The sequence below is a fragment of the Neoarius graeffei genome, chromosome 8 (genome assembly GCF_027579695.1).
Source record: "Neoarius graeffei isolate fNeoGra1 chromosome 8, fNeoGra1.pri, whole genome shotgun sequence".
NCBI lineage: Eukaryota > Metazoa > Chordata > Actinopteri > Siluriformes > Ariidae > Neoarius > Neoarius graeffei.
The window spans coordinates 59,368,399-59,391,987 of record NC_083576.1 but is presented as its reverse complement, the minus strand read 5'-3'; the positions used below and the strand labels follow the sequence as shown (position 1 = coordinate 59,391,987).

Here is a 23,589-nt window from a genome sequence, read left to right as displayed (position 1 = left end):
ACAAATAACAATCCAGTTCAAATAGCATGTTTATTTTAACATGATGGTAGCAAAACTGCTATAAAACTGTAGTGGCAGTGCTTTTTTGTTAACACTTAAGTGCTTTTTTGTTAAGATTAATGGCCTTAAAGTTGAATTCTTATCATATAAAACTGAAAAAAAGTTTGTGTGAATATGAAGGCTAAGTTATTTGAGACCAAAAGTATAAGTTGGCACAACTTTCTTCAAAACTTAAAAATCTTAGTTGGCACATAAACTCAAAAATCCTGTGCAGCAAGTTGCCTTGAATTTTTAAGTTGGCGTAACGTTTTATTTATTTTATTTTACAGTGTACGGCTACCTCACTTCACTGTGTCACTTTATACGGCTCGACACCACTGGTTTACACACACCACTAGTGGATGTCATGCCACTACCAATTCTTGTTGTTTGTTGCTGTCTTTGTGAGCAGTTGTCCTTATTTAGCTCTGTTTTTAATTCCATTTTATTACATTACCTGTCTTTATTCTATGATATGTATTCTAATTTTTTTTGTCTCTCCATTTATCTATTTTTTAACTCTGTACTTGAACTACCACAACACCTGAATTTCCCCTCACAGGGATCAATAAATAAATACATCTCATCTTAAAAAGATGGAAAAAGTGACTGACAAAATATATTTAAGGCTCCTCTTCTTCCTCTTCATCAAACTCTCCTTCTTCTTCAGCAGTTGCTTCCTGGTACTGCTGGTACTCAGACACCAGGTCATTCATGTTGCTCTCAGCCTCCGTGAACTCCATCTCATCCATGCCCTCACCCGTGTACCAGTGCAGGAAAGCCTTGCGTCTGAACATGGCCGTGAACTGCTCGGAGATGCGCTTGAACAGCTCTTGGATAGCTGTGCTGTTCCCAATGAAGGTGGCAGCCATCTTCAGGCCACGGGGTGGGATGTCGCACACAGCTGTCTTCACGTTGTTGGGGATCCATTCAACAAAGTAGCTGCTGTTCTTGTTCTGCACATTGAGCATCTGCTCATCCACCTCCTTCATGGACATGCGGCCACGGAAAATAGCAGCCACCGTGAGGTAGCGACCGTGACGTGGATCACAAGCAGCCATCATGTTCTTGGCATCGAACATCTGCTGGGTTAATTCAGGTACAGTGAGAGCACGATATTGCTGGCTACCCCTGCTGGTCAGTGGGGCAAAACCAGGCATGAAGAAGTGCAGACGGGGGAAGGGCACCATGTTGACTGCCAGTTTGCGCAGATCAGCATTGAGCTGCCCAGGGAACCTCAGACATGTTGTAACTCCACTCATGGTGGCAGAGACCAAGTGGTTGAGGTCACCGTATGTTGGCGTTGTGAGTTTGAGGGTGCGGAAACAGATGTCGTACAGGGCTTCATTGTCAATGCAGTACGTCTCGTCCGTGTTCTCTACCAGTTGGTGGACAGACAGTGTGGCATTGTAAGGCTCCACCACTGTATCGGAGACTTTGGGTGAGGGCACAACACTGAAGGTGTTCATAATGCGGTCAGGGTACTCTTCACGGATTTTGCTGATGAGCAGGGTGCCCATGCCTGACCCAGTACCACCCCCCAGCGAGTGAGTTAGCTGGAAGCCCTGCAGGCAGTCGCAGCTCTCGGCCTCCTTACGCACCACATCCAAGACTGAGTCCACCAGCTCAGCACCTTCCGTGTAGTGGCCCTTGGCCCAGTTATTACCAGCACCACTCTGGCCTGTGGAGAGGAAGCATTGACATGTACAGTTTTACAGCTTACAGGAAACAGTAGGTGAATCCAAATGAAGTGCACAGCCAAAATTCATGCAAATTTTACTGCAAGACAGATGACAATCAGATTTACTGCTTTGCATCTGCATTAAAAAAAGACAAAGAAAAAAGAAAGGGAAAAAAGTGGTTCATAATAGTGTTGTGTAAAAGTTACCAAAAACAAAGTTGTCAGGTCTGAAAATTTGCCCGAAAGGTCCAGACCTCACAGAGTCCATGGTACCTGGCTCCAAATCTACTAGGACAGCACGGGGAACATACTTGCCTCCTGAAAAGATAAAAATGAAGTTTAAAAAGTAAGGAAAAAGCATTAAATGTAAAAAAGAAAATTTCATAAAAAGGTTTCATTAAAGCTAGACAGCCTTTCAAGTTCATAAAATCAGTGAAATTTCATTCCCTCTGAAACTTGGTCATTGTGATATATTTATTTCTGTAATATCTCACAATATATCAGGCCATTCTATGGCTGGGAAGTCATTTAATTTGAGGGGATTCTCTCACAAATAATGTGCATCAAATCACCTGCTTCACACAGTCAAGAAGACAGAGGAAGTCCAAGTGCACATGCCTAGGTTTATCATCTTCTTTTGGGTTTTACTGCAGCTGGCATCCACAGTGTTGCATTACTGCCATCTACAGGTTTACCTTAACCATGCACTGACAGTTCCATCATTCTGTTGCTAAATGAACAGCTTATCACACAGAGGTGCTCGCTGACTGCCAATATTTATTAGTTTGGTCCTGTATTTCCTTTCCTTGGCAACATAACGCCTTTTCTTCTCACTTTGTTACTGTACTCGGTCTTTCACATTTCATTCGCACACCCAGGTTCTCCATTTTTCTCTCCTGTTTCAAATTTGTATCCTACAATGCCTTGCACAAACAGGAAAAGCCCACCATGTGCTGCATGACGTAGTATCTTGAATTGGGTCATGCTGAAGCAGGAAAAATAACAGAATTTAGGGCCATGTGGCCCTAAACTCATTAATTGCTCTATTTTTTAAAAAAACTAGTAAAATTGGAAGTCTGTGGTTCGCATTCAATAGCTTTCGGTCCACTAAACAAAAATAATTGGGTGTCAGGGAAAATTCTTATGACGTACACTTGAAAAATACGAAAGGCAGTCTATCCATCCATCCATCCATCATCTGTAGCCGCTTATCCTGTCCTACAGGGTTGCGGGCGAGCTGGAGTCTATCCCAGCTGACTATGGGCGAGAGGCGGGGTACACCCTGGACAAGTTGCCAGATCATCACAGGGCTGACACAGACAACCATTCACGCTCACATTCACACCTACGGTGAATTTAGAGCCACCAATTAGCCTAACCTGCATGTCTTTGGACTGTGGGGGAAACAGGAACACCCAGAGGAAACCCACGCGGACACGAGGAGAACATGCAAACTCCACACAGAAAGGCCCCCGTCAGCCACTGGGCTCGAACCCAGAACCTTCTTGCTGTGAGGTGACAGTGCTAACCACTACACCACCATGTGAAAGGCAGTCTACCTTTAAGAAAGATAGATAACCTTGAAAAGCCCTCACCTGTAGCTTCATTGTAGTAGACATTAATTCTGTCCAGCTGAAGATCACTATCGCCATGGTAACTGCCTGTAGGATCAATGCCATGCTCATCGCTAATGACTTCCCAGAACTGAGGGCACAAAAAAAAAAAAAAAAAAAAAAATTGGGGTTAAATAATATATATAAAGATAATACTGAATCTGTGATACAAAAATACGAAAAAAAGATGGTTATTTAAAATACATTTAAAAAACTTTAAAACAAATGGGACCATTAAACAAATCGCCAAGAGCTAAACAGACTGAGGCCTTCAGAGAGTCTCGGATAGAGACCCGGAAAACCTGTGAATGCGTTCAAAAAACCCTCTTTCATTTCTTACCTTGGCACCAATTTGGTTGCCGCACTGTCCGGCTTGCAAATGAACAATCTCTCTCATTCTTCACGCTGTAGAAAAAACAGATCAACTGATGAAAAAACCTCGCCTGCGAAAAGGAAAAAATAATTAGAGAAATATATGCGGTGACCTTACGTCATAGACCCGCCTCCCTGACAATTTAATTGGTGGAGACTTGTCGCGCGTCATATAGCAATCTTTATGACTATTGGTTGAAGTTGCGTACACTCACCTGTGATTGGCTGAGAGTGTTACAGCATCGTGTTTTTTTATTAAAAAAAAATCAGAACCAGAACCAGAAACAGAATCATGCTTATTGGCTAAGTATTGTTAACACACACAAGTAAATTGGTTCCGAAGAGCTTGTGTTTCTCTTGTGTGTGGGGGGTGGGGGATGGGATATATGTATATGAAAATTAAGCATGTGTAATCTAAGAGAAATTAATATATGTATATGCAATGTACAATCTGGACAATATAGACATCACACAATATAAATAAATATGCAATCTACAATAATTATTATAACCATTATATACGTAAAATAAACAATACAATACCTTTATTATAAACAATGTCAAAAATACCTGTCTTATACAATATCTATAAATGTCTGTAATATATATATATATATATATATATATATATATATATATATATATATATATATATACACACAATATCTAAAATATGCAATATATATAATATCAATCATATACAATATCTATAATCTACAGTATACATTATAAATAATAAAGCTATCAACAGTATAAACAGTACACAATATACAGACCATATGCAAGATATTTACAGACAATACACAATATACTAAAAATATACACGATACAGTCAGTGTACACAGTGTGCAGTGAGGTAGTGCAAAAAAAAAAAAGCGTATGTTATAGGAGGTACAATAGTATCATGGCAAGGATGGTTCAGGTCAGATATTTATGACATTGATGGCACAGGGAAAAAAGCTGCTCTTATGTCTGATGCTTCTGGTTTGCAGTGTCCTTAATGACTTTAATCATGTCTTTATCTTCCCTGTGAATTGAGTTTCTACTAGTTCTCATGAGCAGTGAAAACAACTTTCAGAAGAACACTGTAATCCAGCCATTCTCCAAGGGTCCTAGAAACTTAGTCAGGGGTCCCTGATTATTAAATTTTTTATCAAAGTATCAACCCGTTACTGTATTATCAAAGGTATTACATTTATGATTGAGTTCTTCTAGCTCTCCTGTTTGACTGGTCACTTGTACTGGGTTGTATTATATTGGCTTTAATGGGGTTCATCCAAAGTTCACTAACTCAAAAATAAGGTGCCTATAAATAATATCAGCTTGGACCTTAGTATTATTCTGTCACAGAAAACTGAAGAACAGATTACTCTGGCTCCAAAAATATAGATAAAATGTTATTGCAGACATTTAAATAATGTTCATGTAATAAATCTGTACTGAGGGTTTTATAAAATTCAGGACAGCTGGAGGTTTCATTCATTCCTGTATATTGGTTGGTGCCTTGTAACTGATGGAGCTGAAAATCAACTTGCTCTTAGGATGCTGACTGCTAGAACTCCACCTGCCAGCTGTCTCTGCTTTAATCATGGCCTTTAAACAGATACAGTCAGAGATAAATAGCATGCTGGTGTATTAAATACAAACATGTAACATTTTTTCTGTGGTGGAACCCCCCCCCCCCCCCCCACACACACACACACACACAACAACAGGGTTGGTAAGTGTACTGTATACAAACTGATTCAGTGACCTTCACCAACTTTCAGATCATTCCACTCTGTCATTTATAACCCCGATTCCAAAAAAAGTTGGGACAAAGTACAAATTGTAAATAAAAACGGAATGCAATGATGTGGAAGTTTCAAAATTCCATATTTTATTCAGAATAGAACATAGATGACATATCAAATGTTTAAACTGAGAAAATGTATCATTTAAAGAGAAAAATTAGGTGATTTTAAATTTCATGACAACACCACATCTCAAAAAAGTTGGGACAAGGCCATGTTTGCCACTGTGAGACATCCCCTTTTCTCTTTACAACAGTCTGTAAACGTCTGGGGACTGAGGAGACAAGTTGCTCAAGTTTAGGGATAGGAATGCTAACCCATTCTTGTCTAATGTAGGATTCTAGTTGCTCAACTGTCTTGGGTCTTTTTTGTCGTATCTTCCGTTTTATGATGCGCCAAATGTTTTCTATGGGTGAAAGATCTGGACTGCAGGCTGGCCAGTTCAGTACCCGGACCCTTCTTCTACGCAGCCGTGATACTGTAATTGATGCAGTATGTGGTTTGGCATTGTCATATTGGAAAATGCAAGGTCTTCCCTGAAAGAGACGTTGTCTGGATGGGAGCATATGTTGCTCTAGAACCTGGATATACCTTTCAGCATTGATGGTGTCTTTCCAGATGTGTAAGCTGCCCATGCCACACACACTAATGCAACCCCATACCACCAGAGATGCAGGCTTCTGAACTGAGCGCTGATAACAACTTGGGTCGTCCTTCTCCTCTTTAGTCCGAATAACACAGTGTCCTTGATTTCCATAAAGAACTTCAAATTTTGATTCGTCTGACCACAGAACAGTTTTCCACTTTGCCACAGTCCATTTTAAATGAGCCTTGGCCCAGAGAAGACATCTGCACTTCTGGATCATGTTTAGATACGGCTTCTTCTTTGAACTATAGAGTTTTAGCTGGCAACGGCGGATGGCACGGTGAATCGTGTTCACAGATAATGTTCTCTGGAAATATTCCTAAGCTCATTCTGTGATTTCCAGTACAGAAGCATGCCTGTATGTGATGCAGTGCCATCTAAGGGCCTGAAGATCACGGGCACCCAGTATGGTTTTCTGGCCTTGACCCTTATGCACAGAGATTCTTCCAGATTCTCTGAATCTTTTGATGATATTATGCACTGTAGATGATGATATGTTCAAATTCTTTGCAATTTTACACTGTCGAACTCCTTTCTGATATTGCTCCACTATTTGTCGGTGCAGAATTAGGGGGATTGGTGATCCTCTTCCCATCTGTACTTCTGAGAGCCGCTGCCACTCCAAGATGCTCTTTTTATACCCAGTCATGTTAATGACCTATTGCCAATTGACCTAATGAGTTGCAATTTGGTCCTCCAGCTGTTCCTTTTTGTAACTTTAACTTTTCCAGGCTCTTATTGCCCTGTCCCAACTTTTTTGAGATGTGTTACTGTCATGAAATTTCAAATGAGCCAATATTTGGCATGAAATTTCAAAATGTCTCACTTTCGATATTTGATATGTTGTCTATGTTCTATTGTGAATACAATATCAGTTTTTGAGATTTGTAAATTATTGCATTCTGTTTTTATTTACAATTTGTACTTTGTCCCAAGTTTTTTGGAATCGGGGTTGTAAATTATACACACACACACACACACACACACGTGTGTGTATATATATATATATATATATATATATATATATATATATACACATGGGCAGCACGGTGGTGTAGTGGTTAGTGCTGTCGCCTCACAGCAAGAAGGTCCAGGTTCGAGCCCCGTGGCCGGTGAGGGCCTTTCTGTGTGGAGTTTGCATGTTGTCCACGTGGGTTTCCTCTGGGTTCTCTGGTTTCCCCCACAGTCGAAAGACATGCAGGTTAGGTTAACTGGTGACTCTAAATTGACCATAGGTGTGAGTGTGAATGGTTGTCTGTGTCTATGTGTCAGCCCTGTGATGACCTGGCGACTTGTCCAGGGTGTAGCCTTTCGCCCATAGTCAGCTGGGATAGGCTCCAGCTTGCCTGCGACCCTGTAGAACAGAATAAAGCAGCTAGAGATGATGATGATATATATATATATATATATATATATATATATATATATATATATATCACACACACAGTGCCTTGCAAAAGTATTCATCACCCTTGGTGTTTGTCCTGTTTTGTTGCATTAAAAGCTGGAATTAAAATGGATTCTTGAGGGGTTAGCACCATTTGATTTACACAACATGCCTACAACTTTAAAGGTGCACATTGTTTTTTTATTGTCACACAAACAATAAGATGAAAAAACAGAAATCTGGAGTGTGCATAAGTACCCCCCCCAAAAAAAAAAGTCAATACATTATAGAGCCACCTTTTGCTACAATTACAGCTGCAGGTCTCTTGGGGTACGTCTCTATTAGCTTAGCACATCTAGCCACTGTGGCTCTTTGCAGCTCCCTCAGCATTATCGTTGGTGTCTTTGTTGCATCTCTGATTAATGCCCTCCTTGCCCGTTCTGTGAGTTTTGGTGGGCGGCCTTCTCTTGTCAGGTTTGTAGTGGTGCCATATTCTTTCCATTTTGCAATAATGGATTTAATGGTGCTCCCTGGGATATTCAAAGTTTGGGATATTTTTTATGACCCAACCCTGATCCATACTTCTCCACAACTTTGTTTCTGACCTGTTTGGAGGCTCCTTGGTTCTCATGCAGTTTGCTTAGTAATGTAGCAGAGTCAGGGTCCTTCCAGAACAGGTTGATTTACACAGACATCATGTGACAGATCATGTGACACTTTGATTGCACACAGGTGGATCTTAATCAAATAATTATGGGACTTATGAAATGAATTGGTTGGACCAGCTCTTATTTAGGGGTTTCATACAAAAGGGGGCGAATACTTACGCACACTCCAGATTTCTGCTTTTTTTTTGTGAACTAGTTCATTTTAATCTGTGTGACCTGAACTTTGAACTCGCTCTTGTTAAGTGTGAACTTGCACACCACTGGATAAATTTTGCCCCAAATTTTATTTCCAGCTCACACATAACATGCAGAGACAATGTCTGTTTGTTTGATTTGTATTAGCCAGAGGCAAAGCAGTCCCCTGCTAAAGGTTGCCCTCCATTTTAACCTTGGTGAATGTTTCCCCATTTCCTGGGTTTGGCTAGAATGCCAGCTTAACCAGTCATGCTCATGTCTTTCTTTCTCCCCCTCATTGCTCCCATTATGAAACTGATAGGGGGACACAGGCTTTGCCTCTTTCCAGGCCTTCATGCCTCATCTCAGCTTGTCTTCATTTTTCTCTCCCTACTGAGGGCAAAGCATTGGCCGTACTCCATTACCCCGCCTAGCAGAAAGTTTGCCTCGTGAGCATTGCTTCCAGCGGGCAGGTTAATATCACTGATTTGGTACCAGACTCATAAAAGCAATAATACACACACCTTTAGACTGAGAGAGCTGTGAGAGCATCAGCTTTTGCTTTAATTCTAAATGCAATCCGCACTGAGTGTGGCATACACAAAGGAGTGTGAGAGCACTGATTGACTTGAGAATAGTCAACTGGCATAGAAGCAGTGATCACATTCAGTCCTATGATTACACTAAGAGCCTCAACTGGGTTGCTTTTTCCCCCTCCTGTGCGACCAGGATCACTTCAGTTTCTGCATATAAACCTGTGAGCTATAGGTGCTTACTTACATCCCCTCCATCTCCCTCTACCTGATTAACCCTCATCCTACCAACATATTTAACAGACATAGATTACCAGCTGGGGTCCCTGGGTACCCTAAGAATAATTTACTGTAAGAAACAACAATAGCAAAGTAATAATAGCAAAACATTTCTTCACAAAGCATTAATAGTTATGTAACTGTCATCTAAAGAAAATTATTTTAGCAAAGTTAAAATTAATTTGCATATTCTGTAAAACAAAAATCTATACTTTTCTTTAATACAGCTTGCAGCTTTTATCCCAATTACAATTCACTTTATTACTTAAAAAGCTGATTTACCATCCTTTGATTCTGGTATCACTTACTTTTCAGTAATTTCAAGTAAGCATTATTTGTGCTGTATTTATATGCTGAAACCAGTCAGGGTCATTTTGATCCCAATGTAAAATAATTGAAATAAACACACTCATTCAAACATCAACATTTTAAATTTGTTTTTCAGTGCAAAAGAAACTCAATCCACAGTCATTCAAACTTCAATAATTTTTAATTTCATTTTCTTTTCTTTTATCTTTCAACAGAAAATAAACTAATTCAAGCTTACACACTTTGAAATTTTATTTTGCCTTATTTTGTCTTTAAATATAGGAACAACTAAACCTGAAATCATTAAATCTTCAACAATTTTTTAATTTTATTTAAATTTAAATGTGTTTTTCAGTGCAAAAGAAACTCAATCCACAGTCATTCAAACTTCAATAATTTTTAATTTCATTTTCTTTTCTTTTATCTTTCAACAGAAAATAAACTAATTCAAACTTACACACTTTGAAATTTTATTTTGCCTTATTTTGTCTTTAAATATAGGAACAACTAAACCTGAAATCATTAAATCTTCAACACTTTTTAATTTTATTTTATCTTTCAATACAAAACAACTAAAACTAAAAGACACACTAGAGGCAGTTATAGCACACGATTTGGTTGATGCTATGCTCAGGGCCTGCTGGTATGTGACAGAAGGAGCAAACAGTTGCTACCTTCCTGTCTGTGTTTCAGGAACAAAAGGTAAGTTTAACACCTTTTTTGAGTAGATTTTCCAGCCAAGCATTGGACAGTCACATCAGCAGGTGGAGTTTTCCTTACTCCTAGGAGGGTCATTGCTGCTCGGATTGGGGCTTGCAATGTACGTAGCAGGATCAGCTCTCCTTTTCATGTGTGGCATGACCAGGGCATGCCTCAGCTGTCTCAAGTAGATCCAGTGACATCTACCACATTCTGATAACTTTCAGTCTGGGAAGTTCCCCATCCAGATGATGAAGGTAGCGATGGCCGCAGCAGCCACCATGTTCATAAACAGCACCATTGGCCATCTGTTTATTTTTCTTCTGGTTGTGAACATTTGGACTGGATGATTCAGATTATCCCCACCACTTTTGCCTGCATTATAGTGTAGCATGATCTCTGGTTTCTGCTTCTCACCTTCAACCTTGGCTGTCATAGTGCATGGAGGACAGCACCAGTACCATTTTTCCTTTTACCAGAACATATGACACGATGGTAATCTGCCCATGAAAGCCAAAACATGAACTGTTGAGCTCTCTGTCACTGTTAGCCTTCATCTCCACTGGGATATGTGGCTTGTTTGACTTAATAGTGCTCACATACAGTGGTGCTTGAAAGTTTGTGAACCCTTGAGAATTTTCTATATTTCTGCATAAATAGGACCTAAAACATTATCAGATTTTCACACAAGTCCTAAAAGTAGATAAAGAGAACCCAGTTAAACAAATGAGACAAAAATATTATGCTTGGTCATTTATTTATTGAGGAAAATGATCCAATATTACATATCTGTGAGTGGCAAAAGTATGTGAACCTTTGCTTTCAGTATCTGGTGTGACCCCCTTGTGCAGCAATAACTGCAACTAAACATTTCCAGTAACTGTTGATCAGTCCTGCACACCGGCTTGGAGGAATTTTAGCCCATTCCTCTGTACAGAACAGCTTCAACTCTGGGATGTTGGTGGGTTTCCTCACATGAACTGCTCGCTTCAGGTCCTTCCACAACATTTCGATTGGATTAAGGTCAGGACTTGGCCATTCCAAAACATTAACTTTATTCCTCTTTAACCATTCTTTGGTAGAACGACTTGTGTGCTTAGGGTCATTGTCTTGCTGCATGACTCACCTTCTCTTGAGATTCAGTTCATAGACAGATGTCCTGACATTTTCCTTTAGAGTTGGTATAATTGAGAATTCATTGTTCTATCAATGATGGCAAGCCATCCTGGCCCAGATGCAGCAAAACAGGCCCAAACCATGATACTACCCCCACCATGTTTCACAGATGGGATAAATTTAAAATGTTGACATTTGAATGAGTGTGTTTATTTCAATTATTTTATATTGGGGTCAAAATGACCCCGACTGGTTTCAGCATATAAATACAGCACAAATAATGCTTACTTAAAATTACTGAAAAGTAAGTGATACCAGAATCAAAGGATGGTAAATCAGCTTTTTAAGTATTAAAGTGAATTGTAATTGGGATAAAAGCTGCATGCTGGAATGCAGTGTTTTCCTTTCTCCAAACATAATTCTTCTCATTTAAACCAAAAGTTCTATTTTGGTCTCATCTGTCCACAAAATTTTTCCAATAGCCTTCTGGCTTGTCCACATGATCTTTAGCAAACTGCAGACGAGCAGCAATGTTCTTTTTGGAGAGTAGTGACTTTCTCCTTGCAACCCTGCAATGCACACCATTGTTGTTCAGTGTTCTACTGATGGTGGACTCATGAGCATTAGCCAATGTGAGAGAGGCCTTCAGTTGCTTAGAAATTACTCTAGGGTCCTTTGTGACCTCGCCGACTATAGATGCAAATTGTGAGATGTGCAAATTTCAGTTTTACTGCTAGGCTTACAAGGCATATATAAGTCCCAGTAAGTCTAATCGCCTCTCACACTTAAGCCAGCTCCACCTCCATCACCAAGACAGGTGCACCCTGGGGATCCCGGTTTTGTGACTGGGTGATCAAATGGAGCTCTGGCACCAGGTTGTGAAGTAGCCTCTTCCAGGCTGGAAATAGTTATAAAAGGCAATATTGTTCATTGTTTTTGTCTTGTGTGTAAATGGATATCATCAGAGTTTCAGCACCAAAGCAGACACATCATAGGTTCCGTCTTGGCACAATCAATGTTCGGACCTGCAAATGTGAAAGCAAGCTAGCGGATTGTGTGACACACTGTAAGAACCTATCACAGGATATAATATGCATGCAGGAGACCCGTATAAGGGGTGAGGGTGAGATCTGCTTTGAAGATTGTGTTCTGAAGGGTTGGCAAGTTGTATTCAATGGCACGAGCGTGGCACAGGCAGGCGTTGCCGTTGTTTTGGCACCACATGTCCAGCTCTTGGATGTTGAACATGTAATGGAAGGTAGAATGACTATGGTCAGAGTGAAGGTGTATGGAGTAAAGTTGATGATATATTGCTGCTACTGCCCAACTGAAGAACACCGTACCGCCGCACAGAAGAACTTCTACCATATATTAAGTAGAGCCATGCAGAAAACGAAAGGAAACCATCCTTCCTATAGGATCATTGTGGCCAGAGATTTTAATGTGACCATTGGTAAGGACTGTAACCATGGCAACTGGAGAGGAGTTGGCTCTTACCATGATACAGACATAACCAGCTTTAATGGCACAAAACTCCTAGAAACTGCCGAGTGTAACCAGCTCTGCATCTTAAACACTATGTTTGCAACATGATCACACAAGCATAGGTGGTCATTTCACTCTAACCTTGGATATAAGCACCAGCTAGACTACATCCTGGCTGACTGGTATGTAAGACGTGCTACAACAAACTGTCGAGTATACCCGATGCAAAGTCAAATATTTGACTCTGACCACTGAATAGTAGTCATGAGTGCAGCCTTTCCAACAAAGAAAGAAGTACACAAGATGTTCCGGAAATCCAGAGCTCACCAAGCACATCTAGATATAAGAGCACTAAGGGCTGATCTCGATATTCAAGGCAAGTATAGTGAAAGGCTAGATTCTCTTCTATTGGGAGATACTCAGACAAACAGACAACTGGATGATGTGGAGGAATGAATAACCATTTCCTTATACAGCATCTAAGGAAATGATACCACCACAAACCAAGAAGGAGATGAATAAGCCTTAGACCGACCACACCTATAGAGAACTAACGCAGAAACTCATGGCAGAGAAAGACCCAGTAAAGAAAAAGATCTTGTACTATGAGACTAGAAAGATGCGTACAAAATTAAAGAACGTCTACTTTAAAAACAAGGCGGACAAATAGAATGTTGCTAGCGAGCAGAGAGACACAGAGAAGGAATTCCGGTTAATGAAAGAGTATTCATCATTGTCACGGCTCAACAAACCACTGGTTCTAACAAGAAAACTTGAACATTTTGCCTCACACTTCAGTGCACGTGAGTTTGAACCGCAACCGGAACTAGAACAACCGGAATGCTATCCACATGTAATACCACCGGAGGATATGCCTACAATAGATGACATAATACCGGAGCGTACAGAAGTTGAAGATAGTATAAAGAAATTGAAGAACAGAAAACGTCGAGGGACAGATAAGATCAATGCGGAACACCTGAAGTACTCACAGTCAACAGGACTGCTTAACTATGTTGTGCTCTTAATTCAACTGATATGGTCCTGTGCTCAAGTTCCTTCTAAGTGGTTGACAGCGAGCATCATATGTTTACACAAGAAGGGCCTCAGGTCATTGGCAGAAAACTACAGAGGACTGAGTATAATTGCTACAATCTCCAAGGTCCTATCTTGGATTGTTGTTGAGAGGATAAGGGAAACGTATGAACACATTCTCCTGCAGACGCAATTTGGCTTTCGGTCAAATAGATCGACCACAGATGCCATATATATACACTACGTCAGCTTCTGGAAAATGCTAGGAAATTAAATAAACCAGTGTATATAGCATTCGTGGATTTGAAGGCTGCCTACGATTGGATTCCGAGGGATGCATTGTTCAAGTGCTTGGAAATTCGACTGAAGTCCTCCAAGTTAGTATCCATACTACGTGCACTCTATACAGGAACCAAGGCGTACGTGAAAGGAAGCAAACATCTGTTTGAGACAATGGTAGGATGCCAACAGGGCGCACTAGAGTCCCCCGTCCTTTTTAACATCTACATGACTTTGTTGTACGAGTTGCACATCATGAAATACTGAAGGAATAGCCAGAATCAGGAATGAAAGTAGAATATTGTATGCCAAATGAAGTGTCACTACGGGAATATCATAGGAAGGCTCCAACACGTGGAACTACCCAGATTATGGAATTATTGTATGCTGATGATGAGGCTATTCTTGCCAACTCTGGAAGAACTGAAAACCATCCTTGAAATATACAATCGAACTTTCACACGCTTCGGCCTGAAGATGTCTTACAGTAAAATGGAGACAATGGTTTTCAGTGTTGATGATGAAATAAAAAACAAGGAAAGTCTGATCACCATTGGCAATAACAAAATCAAGAATGTGCGAACTTTCAAATATCTTGGGTACATGATCTCAAATTATATGAATAAACCTTGTTTTCTACATGCAAGGATTGGAGCTGCCTACCAAAAATGGAATGAACTCAAGCATGTACTAACTGACCATTATATAAAGTTACCGACCCGAGTGGCATTCCTTACTTCATGTGTGCGATCTCACCTTCTGTACAGCATCCAGGCGTGGTCATTAACTGAGAAAGAACTTAATACCATCGAGGTCATATGGCATGTTTTTTTGAGGAAAATGATTAAGGGAGGGTACGAATGTGTAAATGCACCCAACAGTAAGGAACAGACTGTAGAAGGAGAGCCGGACTGGAGATACAAAATATCGAATGAGACCCTATGGAAACTAACAAACACGAGCCCAATTTGGAACTTTTGCTATTGGCAAAACTTGAAATACCTTGGCCATGTTTGCAGGATGGAAAACAGTGCACTACAGAAGAAAGTGCTGTTTGATATCAGGACCCCCAAGAGCGTCTGGACCAACTCGGAAAAAATTCTTGGTATTGATGTGTCCCAAGTGAGGAAAGCTATGATGGACAAAACTGAACTAATGCAACTGGTGGACGCTCGATTATCCCCACCAGGAGCGCCCCAAGGCCAACGATGAGCCCAGAGGGAAAACTGATGATGATGATGATGACATGCCTTGCTCTTGGAGTGATCTTTGTTGGTCGACCACTCCTGGGGAGGGTAACAATGGTCTTGAATTTCCTCCATTTGTATACAATCTGTCTGACTGTGGATTGGTGGAGTCCAAACTCTTTAGAGATGGTTTTGTAACCTTTTCCAGCCTGATGAGCAACAACAATGGTTTTTCTGAGGTCCTCAGAAATCTCCTTTGTTCGCGCCATGATACACTTCCACAAACGTGTTGTAAAGATCAGACTTTGATAGATCCCTGTTCTTTAAATAAAACAGGGTGCCCACTCACACCTGATTGTCATCCCATTGATTGAAAACACCTGACTCTAATTTCACCTTCAAATTAACTGCTAATCCTAGAGGTTCACATACTTTTGCCACTCACAGATATGTAATATTGGATCATTTTCCTCAATAAATAAATGACCAAGTATAATATTTTTGTCTCATTTGTTTAACTGGGTTCTCTTTATCTACTTTTAGGACTTATGTGAAAATCTGATGATGTTTTAGGTCATATTTATGTAGAAATGTAAAAAATTCTAAAGGGTTCACAAACTTTCAAGCACCACTGTATATCAGTCCATCTTCTAGGAGGGTTCAATTACGGGAACAGATATGAAGAAATTGTTGACTGTGGCATTTCTGCCACTTTTACACCAAGGCCCCACAAGCTCTATACACTATAATAGAACATAACTATTAAATTTGATAGTTATATAACATTTCATTATGAAGTTGTGTCATGTATTTCTGACTTTGAACATCATCTTACCTTAGGAATAACAGTATATCAAGTTGTCGACAGAGCACACATGGAAATCTGAGGCTGCTGTATCTGTCTTCTTCAAAATCACTGACAGAGTGCCCCTACCCTCCTTGATACTGTGTGATGCTTTAAATTAGTATCCATGGCAAACATTGACTGAAAAAATAGTCCCATTTATTAAACCTGCATAGACAAAATTGGCTGCCTTTGACTAGGGTCCCCTGGGACCCCAAAACATTTGTATTTTTAAAAAGCATAAACCAAAGTAGAAATAGAAAACAACGACATGACATTAGGAACAAATTGATTGATAAAGTCATAAAAAATTGGAATGATAAAAAAAGCACCTGTGACATATGACAAAACATACAGTGCCTTGAAAAAGTATTCATACCCCTTGAACTTTTTCACATTTTTCCACCTTACAACCACAAACTTAAGTTTTTTATTGAGATTTTATGTGATAGACCAACACAGAGTAGCACATAATTGTGAAGTGAAACGAAAATGATAAATGGTCTTCAAAATTTTAAACAAATAAAAATCTGAAAAATGTGGTGTGCATTAGTATTCAGCCCCCTGTACTCTGATACCTCTAAATACAATCCAGTGCAATCAACTGCCTTCAGAAGTCATCTAATTAGTTAATAGAGTCCTACTGTGTGTAATTTACTCTCAGCATAAATACACTTGTTCTGTGAAGGCCTCAGTGGTTTGTTAGAGAACAATGAAGAACAAAGAACTCACCAGACAGGTCAGGGATAAAGTTCTGGAGAAGTTTAAAGCAGGGTTAGGTTATAAAAAATATCCCAAGCTCTGAACATCTCAAGAAGCACTGTTCAATCCATCATTCAAAAATGGAAAAAGTATGGCACAACTGCAAACCTACCAAGACATGGCCGTCCACCTAAACTGACAGAGCGAGCAAGGAGAGCACTGGTCAGAGAAGCAGCCAAGAGGCCCATGATCACTCTGGAGGAGCTGCAGAAATCCACAGCTCAGGCGGGAGAATCTGTGCACAGGACAACTATAAGTCGTACACTCCACAAATCTGGCCTTTTTGGAGGAGTGGCAAGAAGAAAGCCATTGTTGAAAGACAGGCATAAGAAGTCCCGTTTGCAGTTTGCCAGAAGCCATGTAGGGGACACAGCAAACATGTGGAAGAAGGTGCTTTGGTCAGATGAGACCAAAGTTTAACTTTTTGGCCTAAATGCAAAGTGCTATGTGTGGCGGAAAACTAACACTGCTCATCACCCTGCACACACCATCCCCACTGTGAAACATGGTGGTGGCAGCATCATGCTATCGGGATGCTTTTCTTCAGCAGGGACAGGGAAGCTGGTCAGAGTTGATGGGAAGATGGATGGAGCTAAATACAGGACAATCCTGGAAGAAAACCTGTTGGAGGCTGCAAAAGACTTGAGACTGGGAAGGAGATTCACCTTCCAGCAAGACAATGACCCTAAACATACAGCCAAAGCTACAATGGAATGGTTTAGATCAAAGAAATATTCATGTGTTAGAATGGCCCAGTCAAAGTCCAGACCTAAATCTCATTGAGCATCTGTGGCAAGACTTGAAAATTGCTGTTCACAGACGCTCTCCATCCAATCTGTCTGAGCTTGAGCTATTTTGCAAAGAAGAATGGGCAAAAATTTCAGTGTCTAGATGTGCAAAGCTGGTAGAGACATACCACAAAAGACTTGCAGCTGTAATTGCAGCAAAAGGTGGCTGTACAAAGTATTGACGCAGGGGGGCTGAATACTAATGCACATCACATTTTTCAGATTTTTATTTGTTTAAAATTTTGAAGACCATTTATCATTTTCATTTCACTTCACAAATATGTGCTACTCTGTGTTGGTCTATCACATAAAATCTCAATAAAAAACTTTTAAGTTGTAAGATAGAAAAAATGTGAAAAAGTTCAAGGGGTATGAATACTTTTTCAAGGCACTGTATACCTCTGGGGTCTGCACAGACCCCAGGCGGTAGGATGAGGGTTACATTCACGAAGGATGTAGTGATTAGTGCATCAGCTGAATGAGGTGTGTAAAAGTGGGGAAACAATGAACAGTGCAGGGGGAAGGTTGCCGATTTAAAAATCACTGCAGTATCAGGGAGTAGAACGGGCGGGGGATTTGTTCAAAACATTTTAATTTTACAACTAATTCCTTTCTGGGCTGCACGGTGGTGTAGTGGTTAGCGCTGTCGCCTCACAGCAAGAAGGTCCTGGGTTCGAGCCCCGGGGCCAGCGAGGGCCTTTCTGTGTGGAGTTTGCATGTTCTCCCCGTGTCCGCGTGGGTTTCCTCCAGGTGCTCCGGTTTCCCCCACAGTCCAAAGACATGCAGGTTAGGTTAACTGGTCACTCTAAATTGACCGTAGGTGTGAATGTGAGTGTGAATGGTTGTCTGTGTCTATGTGTCAGCCCTGTGACGACCTGGCGACTTGTCCAGGGTGTACCCCGCCTTTCGCCCGTAGTCAGCTGGGATAGGCTCCAGCTTGCCTGCGACCCTGTAGAAGGATAAAGCGGCTAGAGATAATGAGATGAGATGAGAACTAATTCCTTTCTGGAATATTGATGCCAAAGACAAATTGGCTATTAGGGATATTAAGATGTCAGACCAAAGATTCATACCAAGGCACTTGGTGTGCATGTGTTATATTCTGTGTCAGAGCTTCAGGCCAAATGTCACGCTAGCTGTTCTTGCCCATTGATTGAGTCATCATGCTGGTTATTTTCCAGCCAGAGCCCTGGAGGAATCATTAAGCCTGATCAGTCAACATATTCTCAATTCCAAGGCAGTTACTGACCAACTTGTGTCATTGCTAATAACCATGCTGACAGTGTATTGAGCATTTCAACTGACTCAGCCTAATTACCACTCTGTGAATTAACACAGCCAGAGGAAAGGAGGTAGTGATAAGCACTTAAAAAAAAAAAAACCTAGATGCTTGTTATTTCCCCTGTGGAGCTCAATCAGACAAGGTAGAATTCCTAATGTGACTGATAAATGACACTGAAGTTATCAGGTTGGCAAAGTAGCTCATGAGCAGTGAAAACATTACAAAGCTCATACAGTTTGCTGCTGAATTTAACTCCATATGGGATTGTTTATGACTCTGTGATGGATTAACTGTGATAGATTTCTTCTCTGACATGGCAGGGCTTGCCTCAAAATAAGTACATTGAAACATGTGGCAGCAGGGGTATGGCCAAGCATCGGTTTGTGAATAGAGGGCAGGACCAGGGAAGGAGAGTGACAACGTCAGTACACCTGTTGTGGATTAATATTGTGGTTTTTTTTGCAGTGATGATGCAGGATAGAAAGGGAGGGAGAGGGTGAAGGAGAGGGATCTCTCCTGCCCAGAGCACATGTCTGTGTGGGGTGGGAGTGGGAAATGTGAATAAGCAAAGTAGAGCTGAAAAGCTACAAAGAAAGTAAAAAATAAAAGTCTGTGTTAACATAATTTCCCGCTTGCCGTGCTTCAGTATTCCACCCATGTTATGGACTTAGTACACATGTATATTGTTTTCAACCCCTTTAATTCTCTGCCAATTGAACATAAAACACATTATTAGGAAATTACCAAGAATAATTCAGTAATGATAGTGAAACTGATAGGAAAGGGAATGAATGTTCTGATTGTCATGTCAATGGTGGAATTGGTGCCATGATACAGCTCCCAGAACATAACTTGGCCTACAAACGTGGCCAACACAAACAAGACCCATGAACTTTGTCATGTTCAAGATCATCTTCATTCTGAAAAAACACACACACGTTCATGATCACAGTCATAATTGGTCTCAATGCTCACCATCTCACTGGAAAATATATGCTCTGTGTCATTGTTGCCAGTCAATACTGAGCCTTGCATTTTGTTGCTCTGATGTTCTGGTATCTTAATCTTGTTTCAGTTGAACCTGTTTTTTTTTTTTTAAATTCCCGTTTTGTCCTTTCGATGCTGCTTGCCAATTGCCTGCCTGAGATTGTTCCTGAGATTATCTTAAGATTTCAATTTGTCTGCAACCTTTCTAAATAAAGCTTTTGTTTACCTTCACTTGCATCCACTCCCTTTGCTCGACACTGATCTGATACTGAGTATCAAGGCATCATGGCCAATATGAACTTGAAACACTTGAACGTTATCTGATTTGATTTCCGCTTTTTTCAAAGTCAATCCAATTACATGCTTTATAGAATGAAGACATCGGTCATGAAAGTAGAACACAAAGCTCAAGATAATCCTAAGCAATCAAGCGCCTGACATTTCACATAACTTCACAACAAAAACTTTCAGAGAGTCAGCTACTGAGAGTGTGTCAGCATTAGATCAATATGTAGTATTGCTGATACTCAGATGTACAACCCCAATTCCAAAAAAAGTAGGGACACTGTGCAAAACATAAATGTCTGCACAGGTTTCCTCCGGGTGCTCCAGTTTCCCCCACAGTCCAAAGGCATGCAGGTTAGATTAAGTGGTCTAAATTGACCGTAGGTGTGAATGGTTGTGTGCCTATATGTGTCAGCACTGTGATAACCTGGCGACTTGTCCAGGGTGTACCCCACCTCTCGCCCATAGTCAGCTGGGATAGGCTCCAGCTTGCCTGTGACCTTGTAGAACAGGATAAGTGGCTACAGATAATGGATGGAAACCCTATATTTCATTGAAGAGAGTACAAAGACAAATGTTGAAACTGAATTTTTTTTAAGATATGCTCATTTTGAATTTGATGTCAGCAACATGTTTCAGAAAAGTTGGGACGGGGCAACAAAAGACTGAAAAAGTTGTGTAATGCTTAAAAAAACCTAATTTGGTTAATTGGCAACAGGTCAGTAATATGATTGGGGACAAAAAGAGCATCCCAGAGAGGTTGAGTCTCTCAGAAGTAAAGATGGGGAGGGGTTCACCGCTCTGTGAAAGACTGCATGGGCAAACAGAGCAACAATTTAAGAATAACATTTCTCAATGTAAAACTGCAAAGAATTTGGGGACCACATCATCTATCGTACATATCATTAAAAGATTCAGAGAATCTGGAGAAATCTCTGAATGCAAGAGACAAGTCTGAAAACTGACATTGGATGTCTGATCTTCAGGCCCTCAGGCGACAGTGCATTAAAAGCAGACACGTGTCTGTAGTGGAAATCACTGTATGGGCTCAGGAACACTTCTGAAAACCATCATCTGTGAAAACAGTTCATTACTGCATCCACAAATGCAAGTTAAACCCATATATAAACAATATCCAGAAACACAGCCACCTTCTCTGGGCCCGAGCTCTTTGACGATGGACTGAGGCGAAGTGGAAAATTGTCCCGAGATCTGACGAATCAAAATTAGAAATTATTTTTAGAAATCATGGACACCACATCCTCTAGACGAAAGGAGGAGGACTATCTGGCTTCTCAAAGCCAGCATATGTGATGGTATGAGGATGCGTTAACGCACATAACATGGGGAGCTTGTACATCTGGGAAGGCATTATTTATGCTGAATGATATATACATGTTTCAGAACAATATGCTTCCAACCAGACAAAATCCTTTTCAGGGAAGGCCTTTCTTCTTTCAGTAAGACAATGCCAAACTGCTTTCTGCACATATTAAAACTGCATGGCTCCATCGTTAAAGAGTCTGGGTGCTAAACTGGCCTGTTTGCAGTCCAGAACTGTCTCCCATTTAAAACATTTGGTGTGTTATGAAGTGCAAAATATGACAAAGGAGACCCCAAACTGTTGAGCAACTGTAATTGTATTTCAGGCAAGAATGGGACATTTCTCTTTCAAAACTACAGCAGTTGGTCTCCTCAGTTCCCAAACATTTACAGAGTGTTGTTAAAAGTAGAGGTGATACAACACAGTGGTAAACATGCCCCTGTCCCAATTTTTTTGAAATGTGTTGCTGACATAAAATTCAAAATGAGTATACCTTTTCCAAAAAACAATAACATCTCAATTTCAACATTTGATATGTCTTTGTGCTATTTTCAATTAAATATATGGTTTCCATGATTTGCAAATGATTGCATTCTGTTTTTATTTACAGTTTACACAGTGTCCCAACTTTTTTAGAATTGGGGTTGTATTATCAGTATACATAAAGTGTGATAGGTCTAAGTCTGGACCCACCAATTGCTTCTGGAAGTTTAAGGAGTTAGAAAGTTGTGGAACTGAGGACACTGGCATGAGTTGTTGAGAAATTGTGAGAAAATATATGATTGTGTTGATCTTTCTCAGGGTCATTTGAGAGATGTGACATTTAATATGTTACCTGGTTACAAGGCTCAAGCAAGGTACAGGTGCATGTTATGATTGATGCTCACTCCTCTTACAAGTTAACTGTAAAAGTAGTAAACAGTTGTGTGTGTGTGTGTGTGTGTGTGTGTGTGTGTGTGTGTGTGTATGCACGTGCATGTTGTAATGGATTGGCAGAGATAATGTATGAAGCACAGTGACTGTCTTTATTCTCCATAGAATACAGAGCATTTTTTAAGGATTTTCCACTAGGAGACCAACTGGTCTGGGCAATACAATCACAGGCCCCAGAGTCCATGCGGCTGCACCGCCGCGGCATATTCTGTGATGCAAAATGGTTCACCAATCACCATACAGACAAACACACTACAGTGACTACACAGCTATCAAGAGCAAGTACCAAGCACAAATGTTATGTCAAAGACACTCAAAGTTACACAGTAATGACATCAGATTCTGACATCAGCCATCTCAGTAACCAAATTTTAGTTTTGTTTTTCTTAACCAACATGATCTTGTGTGTATATCTTATAACATAGATCTTCGTTTTCCTTGTTAAATGTATACTTACATGGTACTTGGTTAATTAATTGCAACTGATTGAACCAAATGATAAGACATAACTTGGTTTAAAATTTGGTCTCCCAGTGAAGCTGGTTTGGCATTGACTAGGAGACCAAATCTGGCCAATGGGAGACCATTTGGTCTCCCAGTAGCTATGTTAAAAATGCTCTGATAGAATATCAAATTACATGTTTATCATGTGTGCCAGAACATAAATAGGAATCGACCAACAAACCATTTTTGTGGCACATGCTATAATTTTACCTCACCCCCACAAGGAGACCTTAATGTACTGAAGGCTTTATTTATGCTCTGATCCACTACTGTCCCTGCCCTAAAAGGCAGAGCCATGTGGCAGTTCCTCCCCCTGAACTGTGAATGATGTCACTGTAACTTCCCCAGACCATGGACAAATGATGTGAAGCCTCGCAGTGAGGCTTTACACGCTCCATCTGCCTCTCCCGGTGCCCCTCTTCTGCTCTGTTTCTTCCTCCTTTACTTACTATTTTGACTTGCTACAGCTTAAGCAACTTGGTTATCCTCTTTCTATCCCCCTTTCTGTTTCTCTCAGCAAAGATGTAGCTCTCTCCCTCCTCAAACTTTTATAGCTTTTTGAAGTGCTACAGGACTGACTGACCA

General features: G+C 40.5%; 1 protein-coding gene across 1 annotated transcript; it reads right to left on the bottom strand.

The window, feature by feature from the left end:
• Positions 1–262: 262 nt before the first annotated feature.
• On the bottom strand, positions 263–3,816 carry LOC132890743 (tubulin beta-4B chain-like). Its single transcript, XM_060927920.1, has 4 exons — positions 3,674–3,816; positions 3,316–3,424; positions 1,928–2,038; positions 263–1,720 (listed from the first exon to the last, which is right to left on the bottom strand). The coding sequence occupies exons 1-4, from the start codon at positions 3,728–3,730 to the stop codon at positions 663–665; spliced, it is 1,335 nt and encodes a 444-aa protein (XP_060783903.1). The 5' UTR covers positions 3,731–3,816; the 3' UTR covers positions 263–662.
• Between the last annotated feature and the right edge of the window lie 19,773 nt (positions 3,817–23,589).